At 50.8% G+C, this 19,241-nt stretch overlaps 3 protein-coding genes across 3 annotated transcripts in view; 1 reads left to right on the forward strand and 2 right to left on the reverse strand.

Annotated features, from left to right (window-relative positions):
- Window positions 1-960: 960 nt before the first annotated feature.
- Window positions 961-3,178, reverse strand: sc5d (sterol-C5-desaturase). Its single transcript, XM_067229059.1, has 5 exons — window positions 3,152-3,178; window positions 2,605-2,822; window positions 2,284-2,416; window positions 2,087-2,187; window positions 961-1,889 (listed from the first exon to the last, which is right to left on the reverse strand). The coding sequence occupies exons 2-5, from the start codon at window positions 2,812-2,814 to the stop codon at window positions 1,416-1,418; spliced, it is 918 nt and encodes a 305-aa protein (XP_067085160.1). The 5' UTR covers window positions 2,815-2,822; window positions 3,152-3,178; the 3' UTR covers window positions 961-1,415.
- A 987-nt stretch (window positions 3,179-4,165) lies between these two features.
- Window positions 4,166-4,882, forward strand: anapc13 (anaphase promoting complex subunit 13). The gene is made up of 2 exons (XM_067229268.1): window positions 4,166-4,485; window positions 4,661-4,882. The coding sequence occupies exons 1-2, from the start codon at window positions 4,387-4,389 to the stop codon at window positions 4,784-4,786; spliced, it is 225 nt and encodes a 74-aa protein (XP_067085369.1). The 5' UTR covers window positions 4,166-4,386; the 3' UTR covers window positions 4,787-4,882.
- A 33-nt stretch (window positions 4,883-4,915) lies between these two features.
- Window positions 4,916-19,241, reverse strand: part of arhgap32b (Rho GTPase activating protein 32b) — a 35,934-nt gene continuing 21,608 nt past the window's right edge. The window contains exons 13-26 of the mRNA XM_067229269.1: window positions 16,364-16,513; window positions 13,646-13,748; window positions 12,641-12,785; window positions 12,324-12,406; window positions 11,597-11,704; window positions 11,306-11,451; window positions 10,936-11,137; window positions 10,650-10,789; window positions 10,320-10,394; window positions 9,292-10,125; window positions 8,445-8,959; window positions 8,367-8,396; window positions 6,297-8,266; window positions 4,916-6,203 (exon numbers count right to left, since the gene is read on the reverse strand). Coding sequence (XP_067085370.1) covers window positions 6,083-6,203; window positions 6,297-8,266; window positions 8,367-8,396; window positions 8,445-8,959; window positions 9,292-10,125; window positions 10,320-10,394; window positions 10,650-10,789; window positions 10,936-11,137; window positions 11,306-11,451; window positions 11,597-11,704; window positions 12,324-12,406; window positions 12,641-12,785; window positions 13,646-13,748; window positions 16,364-16,513 — 4,622 coding nt within the window. The 3' untranslated portion in view covers window positions 4,916-6,082. The remainder of the gene's footprint in view (window positions 6,204-6,296; window positions 8,267-8,366; window positions 8,397-8,444; window positions 8,960-9,291; window positions 10,126-10,319; window positions 10,395-10,649; window positions 10,790-10,935; window positions 11,138-11,305; window positions 11,452-11,596; window positions 11,705-12,323; window positions 12,407-12,640; window positions 12,786-13,645; window positions 13,749-16,363; window positions 16,514-19,241) is intronic.

Below are 19,241 nucleotides of genomic sequence, written 5' to 3' on the forward strand. Positions count from 1 at the left end.
TTATACTTTTTAATATATATAAAGTTAATAACGTTTTTAAACATGAGTTACTCAAAATGTGATAAACTTTTTCAATGTTGTAAAATAATTTAATCTGTCTACTAATTGTCATGAAATGTTAAAATGTCCTACCTGCTCTGTGATCCGGTGTACTCACACTTGGATAATATGGAGTCTCGACGGGTCGTTATCCGATTCGAGACTTCGCACACATGTTAGGAGTCGCGGGTAGTAAAACAGCTGCCGCTCCTGTCCCCTCTCACCTGGAGGCAGTGTGCCACTGTTCCTGTCATACCGAGCGGGCACGTGCCACCACTGATGTTATTGGAGTCTGTGGACTTATCCTTGACAGATGTCAGATTAGCTGCACACATCTGAAGCGCTGCATCTCACCTTAAGAGGCCTGTGAGATGGAGAAACTTTCTAACTGGCCCAGTTATTCTTTTGGGGCCTCGTGGCAAGTGTGATCGCAATTAATTTTCTTGATAGATTTGGGATGCTCATTCCTGTCATTTTATTTAGTCTGTATCAAATCAAAATGTATTTGTATAGCCCTTTTACACGCAAGCATGCCACAGAGGGCTTCACATACACACATCTCTATGTATCCAAGACCTGCTCAGTTTCCTCCAGATGAGGTCTCAGAACTCAAGGTTGTCAGAGCTGAGGAGTCACCCTTGCAAGGAAGGTTTCTCCACATTAAGAATGATGATGACTCGAGATACTGAATATTAGTAACTACACAACCCAACTTCAAGCATGGCCCACTCCTACAACTTAAGTTGACATTCCTTGATTTCTTTGCATTGTCCTGTTTTGCATTAAAGATTGCTTTTGCTCACTTATTAAAAAGTATAGAGCTCCAAATAGCATAAAAGTAGAAGACTGGATTGGAAACAATCTGGGAGAACCAAACATATGAATAGGGTTCCATTTTGACATTCACTCGATTGTGAGATATACAGTATTTATATACACTGTATACATATTTTATTATATACATACAATTCATACCTAGCTCCCTCAGCATAGTAAAACTTTCATTCAAAAGAAGTAATAGGTTAAGGAACGCAAACACGTATTTACTGCATTATCAGACTCCAGCATCCTGTGCCATTTGAATCCTCTAAATATTGTCCCTGTTAATCAGTCAATACACATGACTTACAGTTCCATTACAAGATTGATTTATCCTAATCAAGAACATGCTTAGCAAGGAATTACTGCAGATAATTTAAGATGGATAAAAATGGCATGTCAATCTAAAATATGTTTGGCAAAATAGTCAACTCTTTGATTATTATCAGTTATTTTGTTGAAATGTACCAACTCTCATCGCATGTATTGAAACAACTAAAAAGAAGGGCAATTGAATATGAAAAATCTGGTCAAATTTCCCTTTAAGATTTCAAAAACTACTCCATCTTACTTCTTGGCATACTTTCTTTCATGTGGCTATCAGCATTAGCGCACCCATTAACTTTATCGGTGTTAGCACTTAGCTTCCCATCCATCATCAGCTTGCGTATGAGGTCATGGGGGCCCTTGCCCAGGAGGGCTGAGGGGTGGCGGTAGGAGCCGCCTAGCCGGTCCCACAGGGTGAAGTACTGGCCGTAGTTATAGTCGAAGAACAGGTGGTGGTCAGTGTGGTGGGCGGAGCCGTTCACCACCTCCTGCAGGAGGCGGGGAACACGGTAGTCCCCGTCGTGGATGGAGACCGTCCAGATGTTGACGAAGACGTAGAGGCCCAGGTACAACACCTTGTGCAGGGGGAAGAGGAAGGGGTAGATGTGGTAGGGCAGGCCCTGGAGGAAGCCGTCCACGGGGTGGAAGGCGTGGCTGGCGAAGGGCGTGGGGATCTTCCACACGTGGTGCGGCTTGTGGAAGTTCTGAGGTTAGCAAGATGCAACAGAAATACAGTTATTAGATCATCTCTTTATTTGATTATTGGTCCTTGGTTTTAGATTGTATGAGTATGATTTAAAAGGTATGGTTTGGGTATGGCATCCAACTAAGAGTTTAGCACTGGGAAAGGACCACACAGTTTTACAGCATCTGGGAGACATCACTGTTAGAGCACACTTACCTTGTAAATACGTTTGTGATGCAGGAACCGGTGAATCCAATAGATACACATATCAGTAAATAAAAGGAAAGATATCATGCTGAATAACACACCAGGCCAGCCTGAAACACACATACAAACATGCACACACACATTATAAGTTGTTTTGGAACACGTTGCTAATAAAACCTTTTTCCATGTATGAATTCAGCTTTTACCCATGGGAGATTCGTTGACGTTGTCGTACAGTTTGCTGTAACCTCTGACCTCAGCAAAGAACAAGGCTACTGTGGGAATACTGATCACAGGAAGTGATGTCATGGCATATTTGATCTCCCTCCATACCTGGTTCTGTGGAGAAACAACAATCTCTGAACAATACATTTTCCCTCCCATTTTTGTCTCTTACTAGACATGGGATTTAGAAAGCCAACAAACAATAATGTTGTCAACAAACCCCACTGTTATTACTCATACTCTCAAATGATTTCCATTTTCAGTGAGGATTTTGTGATAGGTTTAAAGGAAAGAGAACCTACTTCCAGAAACTGTGGATGTTTCATGAGTTTGTGGTCGAAGATGAGGAAGTAGCTTAGCCCGCCCAGTCCGAGGTAAAGCACCGCGGCCCCCAGGTTAGTCACCAGCAGCAGGCTGATCAACTGGCGCAGCGCCCCGTCCTCGGGCCAGGACGACGGGTACACATACGGGGTCAGGATGTAGTAGTCGGACACTTTGAGCACCAGATCCATGGCTGAATCTGTTACATCGAGGATGAGCAGCACTTAAGAGATCTGTTCAACTATTCTTTACTCAACAGTCAAACATTTTCAACTGCATACGACCCTACTGTTTCCAAACAGTGTTATGTGCTACAGGAAGGACTCTATTGATCTAGGACAACGCACGCAACACTTGTACAATGAATGAACGCCTATCCATTAATTAACTGTGATCACGGTACCAAACGTTAGGACATTATGCTACGAAACTGCAGTGTCATCTGTGTATTATTCATTTAGCTATTTAATGTCATTTATAAAATTTAAAAAAAGTAACAATATTAATAAATTTCTGTTATGTACGTACCTGTGCAGAGTCCACTCGGCCAATATATGTGTTGTCAAAACTAAAGTCGCTCAAGCTACCAATGTGCAACTTTCTCTTGGTTGACGCCACTACGTCAATAAATCCTCATCCAATGGTATGATACGTCCTAATCACGAAGAGGAAATTCTTTGGTATGATTGGACAACTTCTTGATCTGATCATGGCGTTACGAAGGGCAGTTAAGAATTTTAAAGACACACGGTAGTCATTATTATCATTATATAAAAAAATATCTCAGGAAATATATTGAAAAAGGTGGTTTGAAGAAAGAACTTTAAGTAGGACAAAGATAAAATACTGTATCAAATGTCAGTTGACGGACATAATGTAGAACATAATTAATTCTGAGTGCAGCTTTCTTTGTCAATAAAGATTTCAATAGTTAAGTAATTACCCTGCGACGATTGTATCAGAACAGAACAAAAAATTGTACCCAGTTATCTCTCAATGGATACACTTTTCAAGGAAGAGGGTAGCATCGGTCTAGGTGAACTTGATCCAGGTTTTGTCCTCGCTACGGGGACCCCCGTTTCCTCCAAGAACCTATTTATCCTTCCACTGAGGATGGTGAGCTGCCCTGTGGCTTGTGACCCGGCGAGGTGATGTGATGGACTTAGGGCTGCTGGAAGAAGTTGTTGTCTGAGACAACAGAGCGTGCTCAGAATGAGGGTGTCGAGACAGCAGAGGCCTGTAGGTAGAGAACGGTGGAAGGCTGGCAGCTCCATCAAGATTTTGGGCAAGACAATGATCAGAATTTTATGTAGTGAAAAGTATAATCTGAAAGGGGGAACTCATTCTTCATGTTGGATAGGTGGTTGAAATGTTGGTCGTTGAAATGTTGATTGGCATAATGCTGTGCCTGTGGCCCTTCCAGCTTTGAAAGCACTTACACCACCACCTCAAGGCTGCAGCAGTCTGCCGTTGAAACGGTATGAAGAGGAGCAGACCATCTTCTGAACAGTAGATGGCAGTAATGCACCTCAAACGTTGGTTGCAAATCTGCCATAACCTCAACCGAAGAAGACGACTCGCTTTCTGTACTGTCGTTTTAAAACCTGACGTTAACTTGTTTGTCTGTAGCGGCAGTTAACTTATTTTTATTAAATTGTCTAGCTAGTTGATTACTTACAAAACAAGGAAACGCAAAATACGGTGCTTCACAGTGGCAGCACAAGGTGACGTAACTCTCCCGTGACTGGACCAAACGGCCGATCATGGACAGTGAAGTTCAGAGAGACGGCAGGGTCCTGGACCTTACAGACGATGCTTGGAGAGAAGATCGTCTACCTTATGAAGATGTGACCATCCCACTGGTAAACTGCAGGAGTTTTTTTTAATTGTATGGTCCGATAACGTTAAAATGACCTCACCCATTGGCAACGGTTCTGCAACTTATTTTGTGTAGGAAGATATTGGCTTTCGGCTCGCTATACAAGACCTTACTAAATGCAAAGCATGACACTTTAAACAGTCCGTTTCCTCTTGTAGAGTGAACTACCTGAGGCAGAACAAGACAACGGAGGATCGACGGAGTCTGTGAAAGAACAAGAGATGAAGTGGTCGGATCTAGCTCTGCAAAGTCTGCATGAAAACACACCCAACTCTGGAACTTAGTGGATCGACTGACCAAGGAGGCTAGTTTTCTAGCAATGACACAAAGCTGAGATACATTTCAGTCAAAATGTAGGAAATAAATTGCCTATAAACAAATGGGAGTGAAACGTGAATTAGTACCAATGCTGAAACAAGAAACATTTATTTGGTCAGATAAAAAAAAAAAATAACGACATGAATAGAACATTGTCTAATGAAAAATGTGGGTAATTAAAAATAGGCTACCCCTTAAATGTTTTTATTTTGCTGATCCAGAGAGGCAATCGAATAATTGACGTTAAACACGTTTGAAAATATGTAAATGTACTTGAGTGCAAAAGTAGAGCTGCCTTTAGTCTGTGTATAAATGACGTTTTGTCTTTTTGCTATGAAGTAAACTCTTAATACTACTTATGAGGGTGCCTTATCGCAGTCAAATAAATACTGTATTTTCACTTTCACACATCCTACATTTCCATTTAACTTTATTCAGTTAACAGTCCATCCAAACCCTGTAATAATTGGGGGAAGGACTACAGGACAAACAAGGTCTTTGTTTACATCTGCAAGGTAACAGGCAATCGTACATCCAGTCATGGAGACCATACATTAGTGCAGGAATGCTTATGGAAAACTCCCCACAATGTTTGGTCCCTCTTACAATGAAGAACAGACCACTGGGCCACAACATTCCACTTGAGTTTAATTCATATTTTCATAGCAAAATACATCAAATATAGGAATTGGCACAGTTGCAGAACAAATACAATTAAATGCTCCTGTACCAGCTGAAAGGACCCTATTGCAGATTTCATGTTATTCTGAACCCAATTCAGATGTGAATTCATGTAGTATTGCCAAGGCGTGTCCATAGCAACATGGGGACGAGCAGATCTCCGTCCTCCAACATCCAAAGGGTACACATTGGATCACAGACCTGCGCTGTCACAGACAAGTGGACATGCATTTCTAAAATGCAAAACTTCCCCATTATGTTTGATACGCACAGACGCCAAATCATATTTTGGGGAGGAAGAAAATAATTTTTTACCAGTAGCTTGTTGAATACATGTTTTATATTTTTGTAGTTCAGGTGTGATGGACCTTTTGTCTTGAATATCAAAGAGCTTCATATGATTGGCCAAGTCATTTCAGAATGGCAATTTGTAAGGAATTATGGTACATTTGGTACCATTTGTAAAAAGTGTTTCAGAATTTGACTTGACTGAATTCATGAAAACCCCGGTCAGCCCAGCTGTCCTGCGGAGACTGCTGGGCTTCAGGTCCAACTACTTTCCTTCACGTAGCAGAAGTGAGTCATTCTGCGTGTATGTGTGTGTCTGGCCTCTGCAGCCTCTGCTCCGGGAGGAAGGCCCCCTGGCCCAGGGCCGTAGAGTAAGCCCAGCCGGGGGCCGGGAAGCTGGGCTGGGGGGGCTGGCTGGAGGGGGGCTGGGGGGGCTGGCTGGAGGGGGGCTGGGGGCCAGAGGGGAAGCTGGGCTGGGGGGGCTGGCTGGAGGGGGGCTGGGGGGGCTGGCTGGAGGGGGGCTGGGGGCCAGAGGGGAAGCTGGGCTGGGGGGGCTGGCCGGAGGGGGGCTGGGGGCCAGGGGAGAAGTCGTCTATGTTGTCATAGTGGGACTGGACAGTCATGGTGCTGAGTCTCTGGTAGGAGTAGTCCCGGTCTGCATCAGGAGGCTCCCGAGTCCTGCTGTGGGACCTGTCTGGCCTCGGGGGCGGGGCGGTGGGCGGGGCAGCAGTGGGGTGGCCACTCAAGGTTTTCACCCTGCTGGGGAGGCCGTCCAGCTCAGTTTCGTATCGAGGCTGGAGGCTCCTGGCCTCTGAGGGCTCCAGCCACCTGCTGCCTCCAGCCCTACTGTCCTCCACCTCACGCCGGCTAGACTCCTGCTGATTAGCCACGCTGCGGGCCAGGGGCGGGGCTTGAGGGTGTGAGGCTCGGCAGGCCCTGGAGCTGCTGTGCTTGGCCGTCCCGTTGCCCTGGTTACCCTGGCAGAGTTTCTCCGCCTCCAGGTACAGGAGCACCTCTGGGTCTGGGGGCAGCTGTCTGGTGGGCCGGCGGCCCTCGCCGCCCTCGGCAGCCATCAGCATGCCATCGGCGGGGTCAGATTTACTGCGCAGGTGCAGCGAGTCGTAGCCAGACACGTCAGTGGGCAGGAACAGGCCCACGTTGTCGTACTGGGACATGACCGGAGCCTTCACCCTCTGCCGAGGACGGCTGTCCCTGTGCAGCGACAGCCTGCCTAGCTGCTCCCACTCCTCGGGGTCCCAGGAGACGTACACCGCCCCCTTGGAGCCCCGCCCGGGGGGCATGTCCCTGCTCACGAAGCCGTGCTCTTGGCCTGGGGGCGGGGCGTGGCGGGACAGGAAGTGGTACCCCCCGGCCTTGCTGCCCACCCGGCCGGGGCCGACGTCCCTGCCGCCGAAGGAGTGTGTGTGTCGCAGGCGGACCGTCCCGTAGGGGTCCACGTCGTAAAAGGGCGAGTCCAGAGGGCTGGCGCCAGAGTAGGGGCTGTAGCGGTACTGGACCCGGCCGTTCTCAAAGTAGGGCTGCAGCTGGGTAACGTGGTAGTCTGCCTGGGGAGCCTGGTAGGCGGGGCAGCTGTAGACGGGGTGCCGGTAGAACAGCAGCTCCTCGTCCAGGGGGGCGTGGCTCCTCTGGGGGGGGAGGGGCAGCAGGCTGGGGGGTGCATGCAGTGAGTGCACTCTGCGGAGGCTGGGGTAGACATGGGCTCCGTCAGCAGGGCAGCAGGCCTGGCCGCGGTGCCCCGGCCCCGGGGAGGCGTACTCCCTCCTGGGGGGGCCCCGGGGCCTGGCAGCTTGGGGGTAGTGGCGGGGGCCCAGGGTGCTGTAGTGGACGTCGCGGGCGCTGTAAGGTATCTGAGGTTCAGTCTTAGATGCGTAGGAGAGGTGGGGAGGGCCGGTGTCGGGCCGGTGGTGGTACACCGAGGAGGGCTGGGCCACTAGGCCCCGCTGCTGGTAGAAGGCCTCGCTGGCCGAAGGCAGGGCATCACCCTGGCTGTGGTGGTACAGGTAGGCGGCCTGGAGGGAGGCAGGCTTGCGAGGGGGGTGGGGAGGGTGCTGGGGGGCTGCGGGGCCAGGGGCCTCCACTGGCAGGCTGGGGAAGTTAGTGGCGTGGCTGGCCTCTGTCTGGCTAAGAGCTGCAGTGGCCAGTCTGCTCTCGATGGAGCGAACAGGGGGGGCAGGAGGGGGGCCGAGGGGGGGCCGGGCCTCAGGCTGCACCGGTCTGATGGCCTCCCAAGGCTTCTTCACCACAGGCTCGTCTACGGAGGGGGCAGAGGCCCCTCTGCTGTTAGGCTGGGGCTGAGGCTGGGGATAAGGCTGTTTGTGAGGTTGAGGCTGGGGATAAGGCTGTTTGTGAGGTTGAGGCTGTGTCTGCACCTGATGCTGTATGGGCAGCAGAGCCTCTGTTTGAGGCTGAGGCTGTAGAGGCTCGCAGGGTCTGGGCAGTTCAGCCTCGTCAGGGACCTGGAACACAGAAACACCATAAGAGGAATCATCCTAAGCATGCTAGATGGGTTACCTCCTAACCCTAACCCTGCTAACCCTGCAGGATGATAGATAGTACCTGAGAGGGAGGCTGGGGCAGCACAGCAGGCTGGGGCAGCACAGCAGGCTGGGGCAGCACAGCAGGCTGGGGCAGCACAGCAGGCTGGGGCAGCACAGCAGGGGGGCTTCCTGGGGCGGAGCCAGGAGGAGGAGCAGGACACGGTGCCGCTGGCTCCCTCTGGACGGGGGGGCTGACGGGGGTCCTCTGGACGGGGGGGCTGGCGGGTCTCCTCTGGGGAGGGGGGGTCACGCCAGGAGGGACGTCCATGCCCCGGCTGGGCCCGGGGGGGTTGGAGGAGGTCCTGGCCCCCCCAAGGGGCTCCTGCATGCCAGCAGGGGGGGCGAGATGGGGAGAGGAGGGGGCGGAGGAGGTGGGGGGCAGGGCAACTCTGGATTGCGTTTCCTCAACGACAGGGGTGTGGGGGTGTGAGCCAGATGGACAGCCTTCGGAGTCTGGGACCGGCTGGGGGAGGGGGGCCCCTTCTGGGGGCTCCTGGGTCCTGGGAACCAGAGCAGAGGCCTCCTGGACCAGCCTACAGGCAGAGCTCTGGGTAGTGGGAGGGGCAGGGAGGAGGGGCGAGCTGGGGGCGGGGCCGTGGACAGCTGTGGATCCTGGTAGAGGGAGGAGAGAGAGTGAGACAGAGCATGCTCAGGAGCAGGGAAGAGAGAAGATAGAAGGTGGCAGGCAGGCTGGGTCTTCAAGAGGAGGATAGAGATGGACAAGTTAAGCAAGGCGCTCTGGCATCATGGGGAAAGATTTCTCTGAGCTGAAATCCATGCAAGGAGTTAAAGGCATGATCCTGGGAAACTAACCCTAGAAATGAAACAGGAACGTGTTTTATCAGAAACACAAGAGAACAGATTAAGCCTTACAGCTACACAAGATGGAAAATAAATGTGTTAAAGAAAGTCTGTATATCCCAAAGACACGGTCCCCAACTCACCTAGATGCTCCGAGCTGACAGCAGCTGGCTTGTCCCCCTCGTCCACCAGGACGTCCTGCCTGTCTGTGGCGTCCATGGCTGTCAGCTTCCAGTCCAGCTCCATCTGGAGAGCTTGGCTCAGAGAGGGCTCTCCTGGCCTCAGGAACAGAGACTCCATGCTGGGAGAGTCCCTGGGTCCGGGGTCCGGGGCGGGGGGGGACGGCAGGGGGAGACTGGCGCCCAGGGCACGCTGACCGGGACATTCCACGCTAAACAGCTCCGGAGGGCTCAGAGGAGCCACGCTGGCAGACTGTCCACTCTTAATGGGGGAGACGGCCTGAATGGGTTTCTCTGAGTAGGAATACGAGCTGCTCAGCTTGTTGCTGCGTGGCTTATCTCCCAGGCCTGTGCTCAGGGCTGGGAAGGGTTTGGTGAACTTGCTGAAGAGGGTTGGAGAGAGCAGCTCTGTGTTGTGGCTGCTGCCACTCGTCAGACCGGCACCCTCCCCAGACAGGGTCCCGGGGGAGGCCAGGGGGAGGGAGGGGGCCACAGGGAGGGAAGGGGCCGCGGGGAGGGAGGGGGAGGCCAGGCTGCACTGGAAGGACATGGGGTCAAAGTCCAGCGAGGCCATGCCGATGTCGGGGGGGCTGAGGTCCACGTCCTCGCCTGCGCAGCGCGGGGGGGAGATGAGGACGGGGACACGGATCGGACCGTCGTCTCCGTCACTCTCCCCGGGGGTCAAGTTGTCATAAGAGTTGCAGTGATGCCGGCTGTCCAGGAGGTCGCCGTTGAAGGAGGCTGAGAGGGCATCACTGCTGGAGCGAGGGCGCCGAGGGCGGTACATCCTTGACTCTCCTGGGAACAGACAGTCACGGAGACAGTCAGTTACAAGAAAACATCAGTATCTAGATATGGTTTAAGTTCTCAGTTGTAGTTTCTTCATGTCCTGAACCGGTATCTGGATGACGAGCATTGAAATGAGACACCTCATATAACATATATAACTGTATCATATAACATATATAACAGTAAGAAAGATGAAAGATCACCTTCCACGTTGTGTAGAGAAGTGAGAGACTCCTCACTCTTAGCTGAGCGGAGGGTCCCAGTGTCGGCTCTGCCACCTGGAACACAGAACACAGGCAGACGACATAGAAAGAGATAAACACAAACATGTTGCAGAACAGGGAAGGAGAGAGAGAAGCAGGGAGAGAAGCAGGGAAAGAAGGAGGGAGAGAAGGAGGGAGAGATGGAGGGAGAGAAAGAGGGAGAGAAAGAGGGAGAGAAGGAGGGAGAGAAAGAGGGAGAGAAGGAGAGAGAGAAAGAGGGAGAGAAGGAGATAGAGAAGGAAAGAGAGAAAGAGGGAGAGAGAAGCGGACCTGTCAGAGCCATGGCCTTCAGCTCGGTGGGCACGCTGGGGTTGCGCTGCAGCTTGCGTTTGGACATGGAGGAAGCCTTGCCCAGCGTGAAGAAGGATCGCCAGCTGCTCACAGGAGACTTCCTGCTGGAGGGCCGCTTCCTGTTACCGGGGAGACGGAGAACATGTCTGAAACAGCTGGACATTTACAGGCGACACTAAACAACAGACACGCACGGTGGAGGAGAAAGGTTCAACATATCCTCATGGGTATCAAAATATTGTTCAACTTAGACCTAGAGACGTACCTTTCGGTGGGGAACTGGATGACGGTGTGGAACTTGCCCTGCAGCGCGGCGGGGCCTTCCCCCACTTCGATGTACTTGCTGTCGGCCGTGACGGGGGAGTTGATCTGGGCCTGCGTCCGCGCCTGCGCTTCCTCCAGGGTCAGCAGCTTAGTGGAGGGGGACGACACCAGCAGGGACTTGGGACGGGACAACGAGTTGTGGCCTGGGGGTGGAGACACTCGTGAAATGACAAACCATACTGTGGCAGGGAATACAGGGGGCTGTGTTTTCTGCTTAAGAGTTTGGAGTTGACGAGACAGCTAGCTGTTAAAACTGTGCTTCCTCAAGACAGACTTGGTGTGTGAGGCCGGTGTGTGAGGCCGGTGTGTACCTGCTCCCTCCCGTATCAGAGAGCTGAGTTTGGGGCTGAACAACACATCCACATGGTTGAGGATGAACTCCACCACCACAGACTGGATCCGGACCTCCATGAAGGCAGCCGTCCCACTGAAACAGGCAGACTCGATCTGCTTGGACCTGGCGGGACAGCAGTTATCACAGTTACCACAGTTACCACAGTTACCACAGATACCACAGATACCACAGATACCACAGATACCACAGATACCATGAACACAAACACAGATTAGACAGATTAGTCATGTGCCTATCCTGGTCTCACCTCAGCAGGTTAGGAGCCCAGACGATGGCCAGGTTCTTGCTGTGCATGTTGGTGATGTAGCTGAAGGTGGCCAGGTGGGACAGGTGCCTCATGAGGAACTCCAGCGTCCTGATAAGCACAACAATGAAACCCTTACATACTGTTCTGAGCATCTACAAGCCTCTCCATGAACTGTAGTATCTAGTGGTGGCCAGCAGGGGGAGTATATCTAGTGGTGGCCAGCAGGGGGAGTATATCTAGTGGTGGCCAGCAGGGGGAGTATATCTAGTGGTGGCCAGCAGGGGGAGTATATCTAGTGGTGGCCAGCAGGGGGAGTATATCTAATGGTGGCCAGCAGGGGGAGTATATCTAGTGGTGGCCAGCAGGGGGAGTATATCTAATGGTGGCCAGCAGGGGGAGTATATCTAATGGTGGCCAGCAGGGGGAGTATATCTAGTGGTGGCCAGCAGGGGGAGTATATCTAATGGTGGCCAGCAGGGGGCAGCATGGGGAGTATATCTAGTGGTGGCCAGCAGGGGGCAGCATGGGGAGTATCTAGTGGTGGCCAGCAGGGGGCAGCATGGGGAGTATATCTAGTGGTGGCCAGCAGGGGGCAGCATGGGGAGTATATCTAGTGGTGGCCAGCAGGGGGCAGCATGGGGAGTATATCTAGTGGTGGCCAGCAGGGGGCAGCATGGGGAGTATATCTAGTGGTGGCCAGCAGGGGGCAGTGTGGATCCAGACTGACCTGTAATGTGGTGGAGGCAGCTGCTGGATGACATCATGGATTTTGATGAGTCGCTCGTCATCTGTGGCTGCTGACACAGCCTCCTGTGGAGAGGATGGGGGAGGGAGAGAGAGAGAGAGAGAGAGAGAGAGAGAGAGAGAGAGAGAGAGAGAGAGAGAGAGAGAGAGAGAGAGAGAGAGAGAGAGAGAGAGAGAGAGAGATGGTTTAGGAAAGAAGAGAAATAAGATGGTTAGGGTTAGATGGCCAGAGTGAACTACTTGGGCACAACTGAAGGGTGCTATGCTATGAGGGCGTCTTGGTAGGAGGGCGTTGCTTACTGAGAACTTCTCGTAGAGCTGGTACGTGAGCAGGGGGTTCGGCAGCTCACGGAAGTACAGCTTGCACAGCGAGCCCACACAGTGGATGTCCTGCAGGTACACATCTTTGGTCAGGTCAGGGATCTGCTCCGAGTCAAACTCATGCCTGGGGACAGGAAGAGAGACAGACACAGGGAAACATGAAGTGACCACAGTAAAATGGGGCTCAAATCCATGGAACATAAGAAGTATTGAACAATCTATGTCCTTGTTCAATCACCTCAGCAGAATTTCAATTACTATTTAATCTGTTAGACATAATCCTTAAATATCCAGGGATAAAAGAATAAAGTGGAATTGATATTCTCTTCATATAAATTCTTCAATAAATCCTGAAAACCATCTAACATATACAATCTATGCATACAGTAGTGCTGTGTGAATCTGCAGCCAGCTCAACCAGATCTGGAGAAACATGGAGCAGATAAACTGGATGCTACGAGGACAGATGCTACGAGGACAGATGCTACGAGGACAGACGCTACGAGGACAGACGCTACGAGGACAGACACTACGAGGACAGACGCTACGAGGACAGACTCTACGAGGACAGACGCTACGAGGACAGACGCTACGAGGACAGACGCTACGAGGACAGACGCTACGAGGACAGACGCTACGAGGACAGACGCTACGAGGACAGACGCTACGAGGACAGACGCTACGAGGACAGACGCTACGAGGACAGATGCTACGAGGACAGACGCTACGAGGACAGACGCTACGAGGACAGATGCTACGAGGACAGTGTTTATCATCTGTGAGTGACGTGCCAAAAACCTAGAATTCCGCACATTCCATTCTCCTGGCAGTTTGCCATGCTATCGTTAGAGGGGTGGTGGTGGGGCTGGTTCCACAGGACCAGGGTGAGTTGGACTAAACGTCCCCAAAATCCCTCTGATTAGGTGACATCTAATGCCATCAAAAAAGAGAATTGAGAGGGTATTTTTCTTTCCCAGACGTTACCGTAGTTTCTGGATGTTGGAAGCGATCCCAGACAGGCGGTAGATCCCATCCACCACGCCGTGCTTCTGGAGGAAGTCTGTGCAGCTCCTGAGGACCTGAGGGACTGGAGACAGGAAGTCACGACAAACCACTGTTTTACCCACTGAGTGTAGGGTTAGGGCTAGTCAGGCTCTAGTCTTAACCCACTGAGTGTAGGGTTAGGGCTAGTCGGGCTCTAGTTTTAATCCACTGAGTGTAGGGTTAGGGCTAGTCGGGCTCTAGTTTTAACCCACTGAGTGTGCTGGAAACACTCAAAGCTGGAAACGGGTTTTCCTTCCCTCTGGGTTTGCTGGGTCGCACCAAACTGCTTTGAGGTCACGAATGCGGCAAAAGATTTGATTTTGTTGGAAGGACCAACACTTGTAACCTGCAGGGTCACTGGTGAGGTGTCATACACAGCCTTCTTACTGGAGGAGAAAGTGGGTCAGTAAAAACAGCTGGCTTAACTACATGCTCTGCTCTGAATTGCATCCACAAGAGGCTCTGGAAATAAACAGGAAGTTTAACAGCTGAAAGGTTCATGTGAGGGGAACCACCAAGCTGTCAAACCTGACAACCACTCATGCGGTTATGTGTGCTTCAGTTGGCCCCTTCATTTACACTCATATATTCATCATATATTCAACCTGCTGACTGCCAATGTCTGACACCACACACACTTGGACAGAGTCCACATTACAGTGTGGTGAGGGGGCACCGTTTACATGCTCAGGAGAGAGAGGGAGAGAGACACAGAGAGAGACACAGGGAGAGAGAGACACAGAGAGAGACAGACACAGAGAGAGAGACACAGAGAGAGAGAGAGATACAGAGAGAGAGACACAGAGAGAGACAGATTAAGAGACAGAGAGAGAGACACAGAGAAAGAGACACAGAGAGAGACACACCGAGAGAGACACACACACACAGAGAGAGAGACACAGAGAGAGAGAGAGAGAGAGAGACAGAGACACAGAGAGAGACAGAGAGAGAGAGACAGAGGGACACAAAGACGGACAGAGAAGGAGGATGAAGAGAGGAAAAAGCAGTACTGGATGGTAGGGACAGCCCTACTGGATGGTAGGGACAGCCCTACTGGATGGGGCCCTGGACATGTCTGATAGTCTGACAAGGAGCGAGAGAGAGAGTTAACTCGCCCTCACTACACTCCTTGACCTTTACACCCTCCAAGAACACGTTGCTGTGGTAACCCTCCCGGGGGGGGGGGGGGGGGGGGGGGGGTCTGAGTCATTAGTCTAACCTGCCTCTGAGATGCCAGGCATGACTGTTGCTGGAGAACAGACTGACCCTTTAAAAACAAACATCATCATCTTGTCAGGAAGACTCTTCTGTCTGCTGTGTCAAGCCAGGGCGTTACATACGGTGTAAGCTAGCAGGCCTCTGGCCAGTTTACCACAACAAAGCCCTGCTCAGCTGCACTAGTGAGGCAGGGAACACAAACCCCTTCAGGGTATGGACCAGTGTCAGCTGCTGACCCCTGACCCCACCAGCGTCTGGGTTACAGCCACTTGCCTCTGTCTCACCTCGTAGCAAGAAGCCCAACACACTGCCACTATCACCCTGGTTTTACGTTGCGCCACCTACTCTTCTGGCGGTGAATTGTTTTCAGTACCAACAGCCTACGGAGAACCATAAACGCAGTCTATCCGTCCGTATCCGTGCGCCCGCCCATCCGTAAACGGAAACGCAGAAGCATATTGCGGCCTTAAGGTGTGTGTGTGCACAGTAAGGTGTGCAAGGTGTGTGTGTGTGCACAGTAAGGTGTGTAAGGTGTGTGTGTGTGCACAGTAAGGTGTGTAAGGTGTGTGTGCACAGTAAGGGGTGTAAGGTGTGTGTGTGTGCACAGTAAGGGGTGTAAGGTGTGTGTGTGCACAGTAAGGGGTGTAAGGTGTGTGTGTGTGCACAGTAAGGTGTGTAAGGTGTGTGTGCACAGTAAGGTGTGTAAGGTGTGTGTGCACAGTAAGGTGTGTAAGGTGTGTGTGTGCACAGTAAGGTGTGTAAGGTGTGTGTGCAGAGTAAGGTGTGTAAGGTGTGTGTGCACAGTAAGGTGTGTAAGGGGTGTGTGCACAGTAAGGGGTGTGTGCACAGTAAGGGGTGTAAGGGGTGTGTGTGCACAGTAAGGTGTGTAAGGTGTGTGTGTGCACAGTAAGGGGTGTAAGGGGTGTGTGCACAGTAAGGGGTGTAAGGGGTGTGTGCACAGTAAGGAGTGTAAGGAGTGTGTGCACAGTAAGGTGTGTAAGGGGTGTGTGCACAGTAAGGTGTGTAAGGAGTGTGTGCACAGTAAGGGGTGTAAGGGGTGTGTGCACAGTAAGGGGTGTAAGGGGTGTGTGCACAGTAAGGGGTGTAAGGGGTGTGTGCACAGTAAGGGGTGTAAGGGGTGTGTGCACAGTAAGGGGTGTAAGGGGTGTGTGCACAGTAAGGGGTGTAAGGGGTGTGTGCACAGTAAGGTGTGTAAGGTGTGTGTGCAGAGTAAGGTGTGTAAGGAGTGTGTGCACAGTAAGGGGTGTAAGGGGTGTGTGCACAGTAAGGGGTGTAAGGGGTGTGTGCAGAGTAAGGTGTGTAAGGGGTGTGTGCACAGTAAGGGGTGTAAGGGGTGTGTGCACAGTAAGGGGTGTAAGGGGTGTGTGCACAGTAAGGGGTGTAAGGGGTGTGCACAGTAAATGGTGTAAGGGGTCTCACCATCGTGGGCTGAGTTGAGCAGGTGTTCTCCCAGGTCACAGCCGAACACCCTCTCCCTCAGGATGCCCCGCTGCTTCAGCTTCTGCTTGGACGGCCGGGACTTCATGAAGCTGCGCAGGAACGTGATCAGCTTCCCGTGTTTCTTAGACACTGAGGACAGAAACACACACACATCCAACACACACTTCAGAAACACACACACATCCAAGCGCCTCCCTTACTCCAAAGTAAGAATGATTTAAACTGTTTTGGAGTCAGTCTCCCTGGTGTATCTGTCTGTTTACAAGACACATAAGCTCAGGAGAGAAACTTTGTAGAACTCATTCTCAGTGAAGCATTTCTCTCTGAAATCCCTTTCTCCCATTCTCAATGAAACCAGTCTTGATTCCGTTACAAAAGGCTCATGGAAGGCTGTAAAGTTCTTTTGAGGTGTTTAACACCGTCTCCAGTCTGACCGTTCACCTCCAAGGCAACTCCAGAGGCATGCGCCTCCTCCTCAGGACCAAGCCTACACAGAGCAAAGATGGGCGGTCATTTGAAAACCAAAATCCCTGCATTCACACAATGTGTCTGGAAAAAGAGGCTAATCCTTTCAGAGGACAGATCCAGTGGTTCTTGATTTGGAACAATATGGAAAAGCAATCAAGTGGAAAACCCCCTATTACTGAGGCGATCAAAGGAGCTAGGATAGCCACAAACCCTCCATGAGGGAGCTGCAGCTAGACAGCTGAAAGAAGCCTTCTGGCATAATGAGTTGAACATTATTTATCTTTTATCAGACTACGTAGTCTCTACTCTTCAAGATAAATTACTAACTTCTGAATCGAGGTGTGTGAACACTGAGAAGCCAGACTGAGGCCTTGTGTCAGGTCAAACCAGCCACACATCCCAGACCACAGGAAGGCTAACAATGACACATACATCAACAGTTCAGTCTGGCTTGCATGGGCAGTGTACTATGGTTTTAAAAGATTACCCCTATTGTCAGGCAAAACAAAGCAACTATTGCATGTTCTTATTTTGTTATAAAGTTTATACTTCAGTGACACAGTAACAACTGCACTTCTGAAGGAAGACAGGGTGTCATTTCCAAGATGATCCAGGGAAACTGTGGAACTGAATATCTGGAACATATACGCATGTCAGTCAACCCCCCCCCCCTTCATTCATCCTGCTGGATCAGACACATTCCAGTCTTTCTGCCATGACAGCTGCTGTAGCAATTCAAGTAGAAAAGGGAGAGAGAAGGTGGAGCGAGAGAGAAGAGAGAGGTAGAAAGAGAAGGTGTACAGAGACAAAGAAGGTGGAGCGAGAGAGAGAGGTAGAGAGAGAGGAGGATTAAGAGAGGAGAAGCAGTCTTGGATAGGACATATTAGAACTGTTGTTGATGTCTGAAGCACACATACACAGGCTTCATGGCACGGTGGGACACCTCAGGATCTCTCCCTCGCCACTGCATTCCTGTCTCTCACTGTGTCTCTCTCTCACTCGCCACTGCATTCCTCTCTCTCTGTCTCTCTCTCCCCTTTCTCTCTCCATCATGCTGCATTCCATCAGAGGAAGCAGGTTCGGTCTTCTATCCAGTGTAACTGCAAGGTCTACTTTGCTCTCATTAGAGCCATTCCTTTAAACTCTCCTGAAGACAGGAAGTCTTATATTCTTCCAGATATACACATGTGCATGTAAAAAAAATACTTGTCAACTAAACATGTTCAGTTATCAAACACCTGAAAACTTAACGGTCTGCTTGTGGTGAGCTGGCTTGACCATTTCAGCTACTTGGCCAGTAACCCTCCTCTCTGGTAAATCCCTGGTTTGCATTGTTTAGCTGCTGGCTGGCTGGTTTAGCTCTGCTGGCTGGCTGGTTTAGCTCTGCTGGCTGGCTGGTTTAGCTCTGCTGGCTGGCTGGTTTAGCTCTGCTGGCTGGCTGGTATAGCTCTGCTGGCTGGCTGTTATAGCTCTGCTGTCTGGCTGGTATAGCTCTGCTGTCTGGCTGGTTTAGCTCTGCTGTCTGGCTGGTTTAGCTCTGCTGGCTGGCTGGTATAGCTCTGCTGGCTGGCTGGTATAGCTCTGCTGGCTGGCTGGTATAGCTCTGCTGGTTGGATGGCTATCTAGGCCTCAGAGGGAACACCCATCTGAGAATAACACCAACAACTGTAATATGCAACATGCTGGCGTCAGAATCTGGAGATCTTAAAAGTCTTTACTCATCTGTGTCCAGGCAACAGCAAAACATTTATTGTTCAAGTATTTCCTAAGTTACAAAGCGGGTGAACGTAAAGAGGCCATCAGTTCTGTTGAAAAACATGTTGGCTTACATTTACATTTAGTCATTTAGCAGACGCTCTTATCCAGAGCGACTTACAGTAAGTACAGGGACATTCCCCCAAGGCAAGTAGGGTGAAGGGCCTTGCCCAAGGACACAACGTCAGTGGGCTTGACCGGGAATCGAACTGGCAACCTTCGGATTACTAGCCCGATTCCCTCACCGCTCAGCCACCTGACTCAAACAACTTGTCCTCAAACAACCACAAATCCTTCAAATCCAGCCTCCAGGTGAAAATGGGCTATGAGTAAGACTATTAAAACCTGTAAATTATTAACAGCTCCCGAACATGGTTCAGACAGGTAACCCTTTCAGCTATAAACTATAACCAGCCCTACATTTGGCAACATATAATTAAAGAGTGCCACAAAATGACTGTAGCCCCTACCCCTCCCACCAGCAACACAAACACACACAGCTGCCCCATCTCAGCCGCTCTGAATAAACCCCGGGATATGTCAATACATTCTAGATTTGAATACAATCCGACTTACTGTAAGGATCCAGTTCGGATAACATATGCCATCTCTTGACAAAATAAACGTGAGCATT

This window comes from Osmerus mordax, chromosome 25 (genome assembly GCF_038355195.1).
Source record: "Osmerus mordax isolate fOsmMor3 chromosome 25, fOsmMor3.pri, whole genome shotgun sequence".
In the NCBI taxonomy this organism is placed as follows: domain Eukaryota; kingdom Metazoa; phylum Chordata; class Actinopteri; order Osmeriformes; family Osmeridae; genus Osmerus; species Osmerus mordax.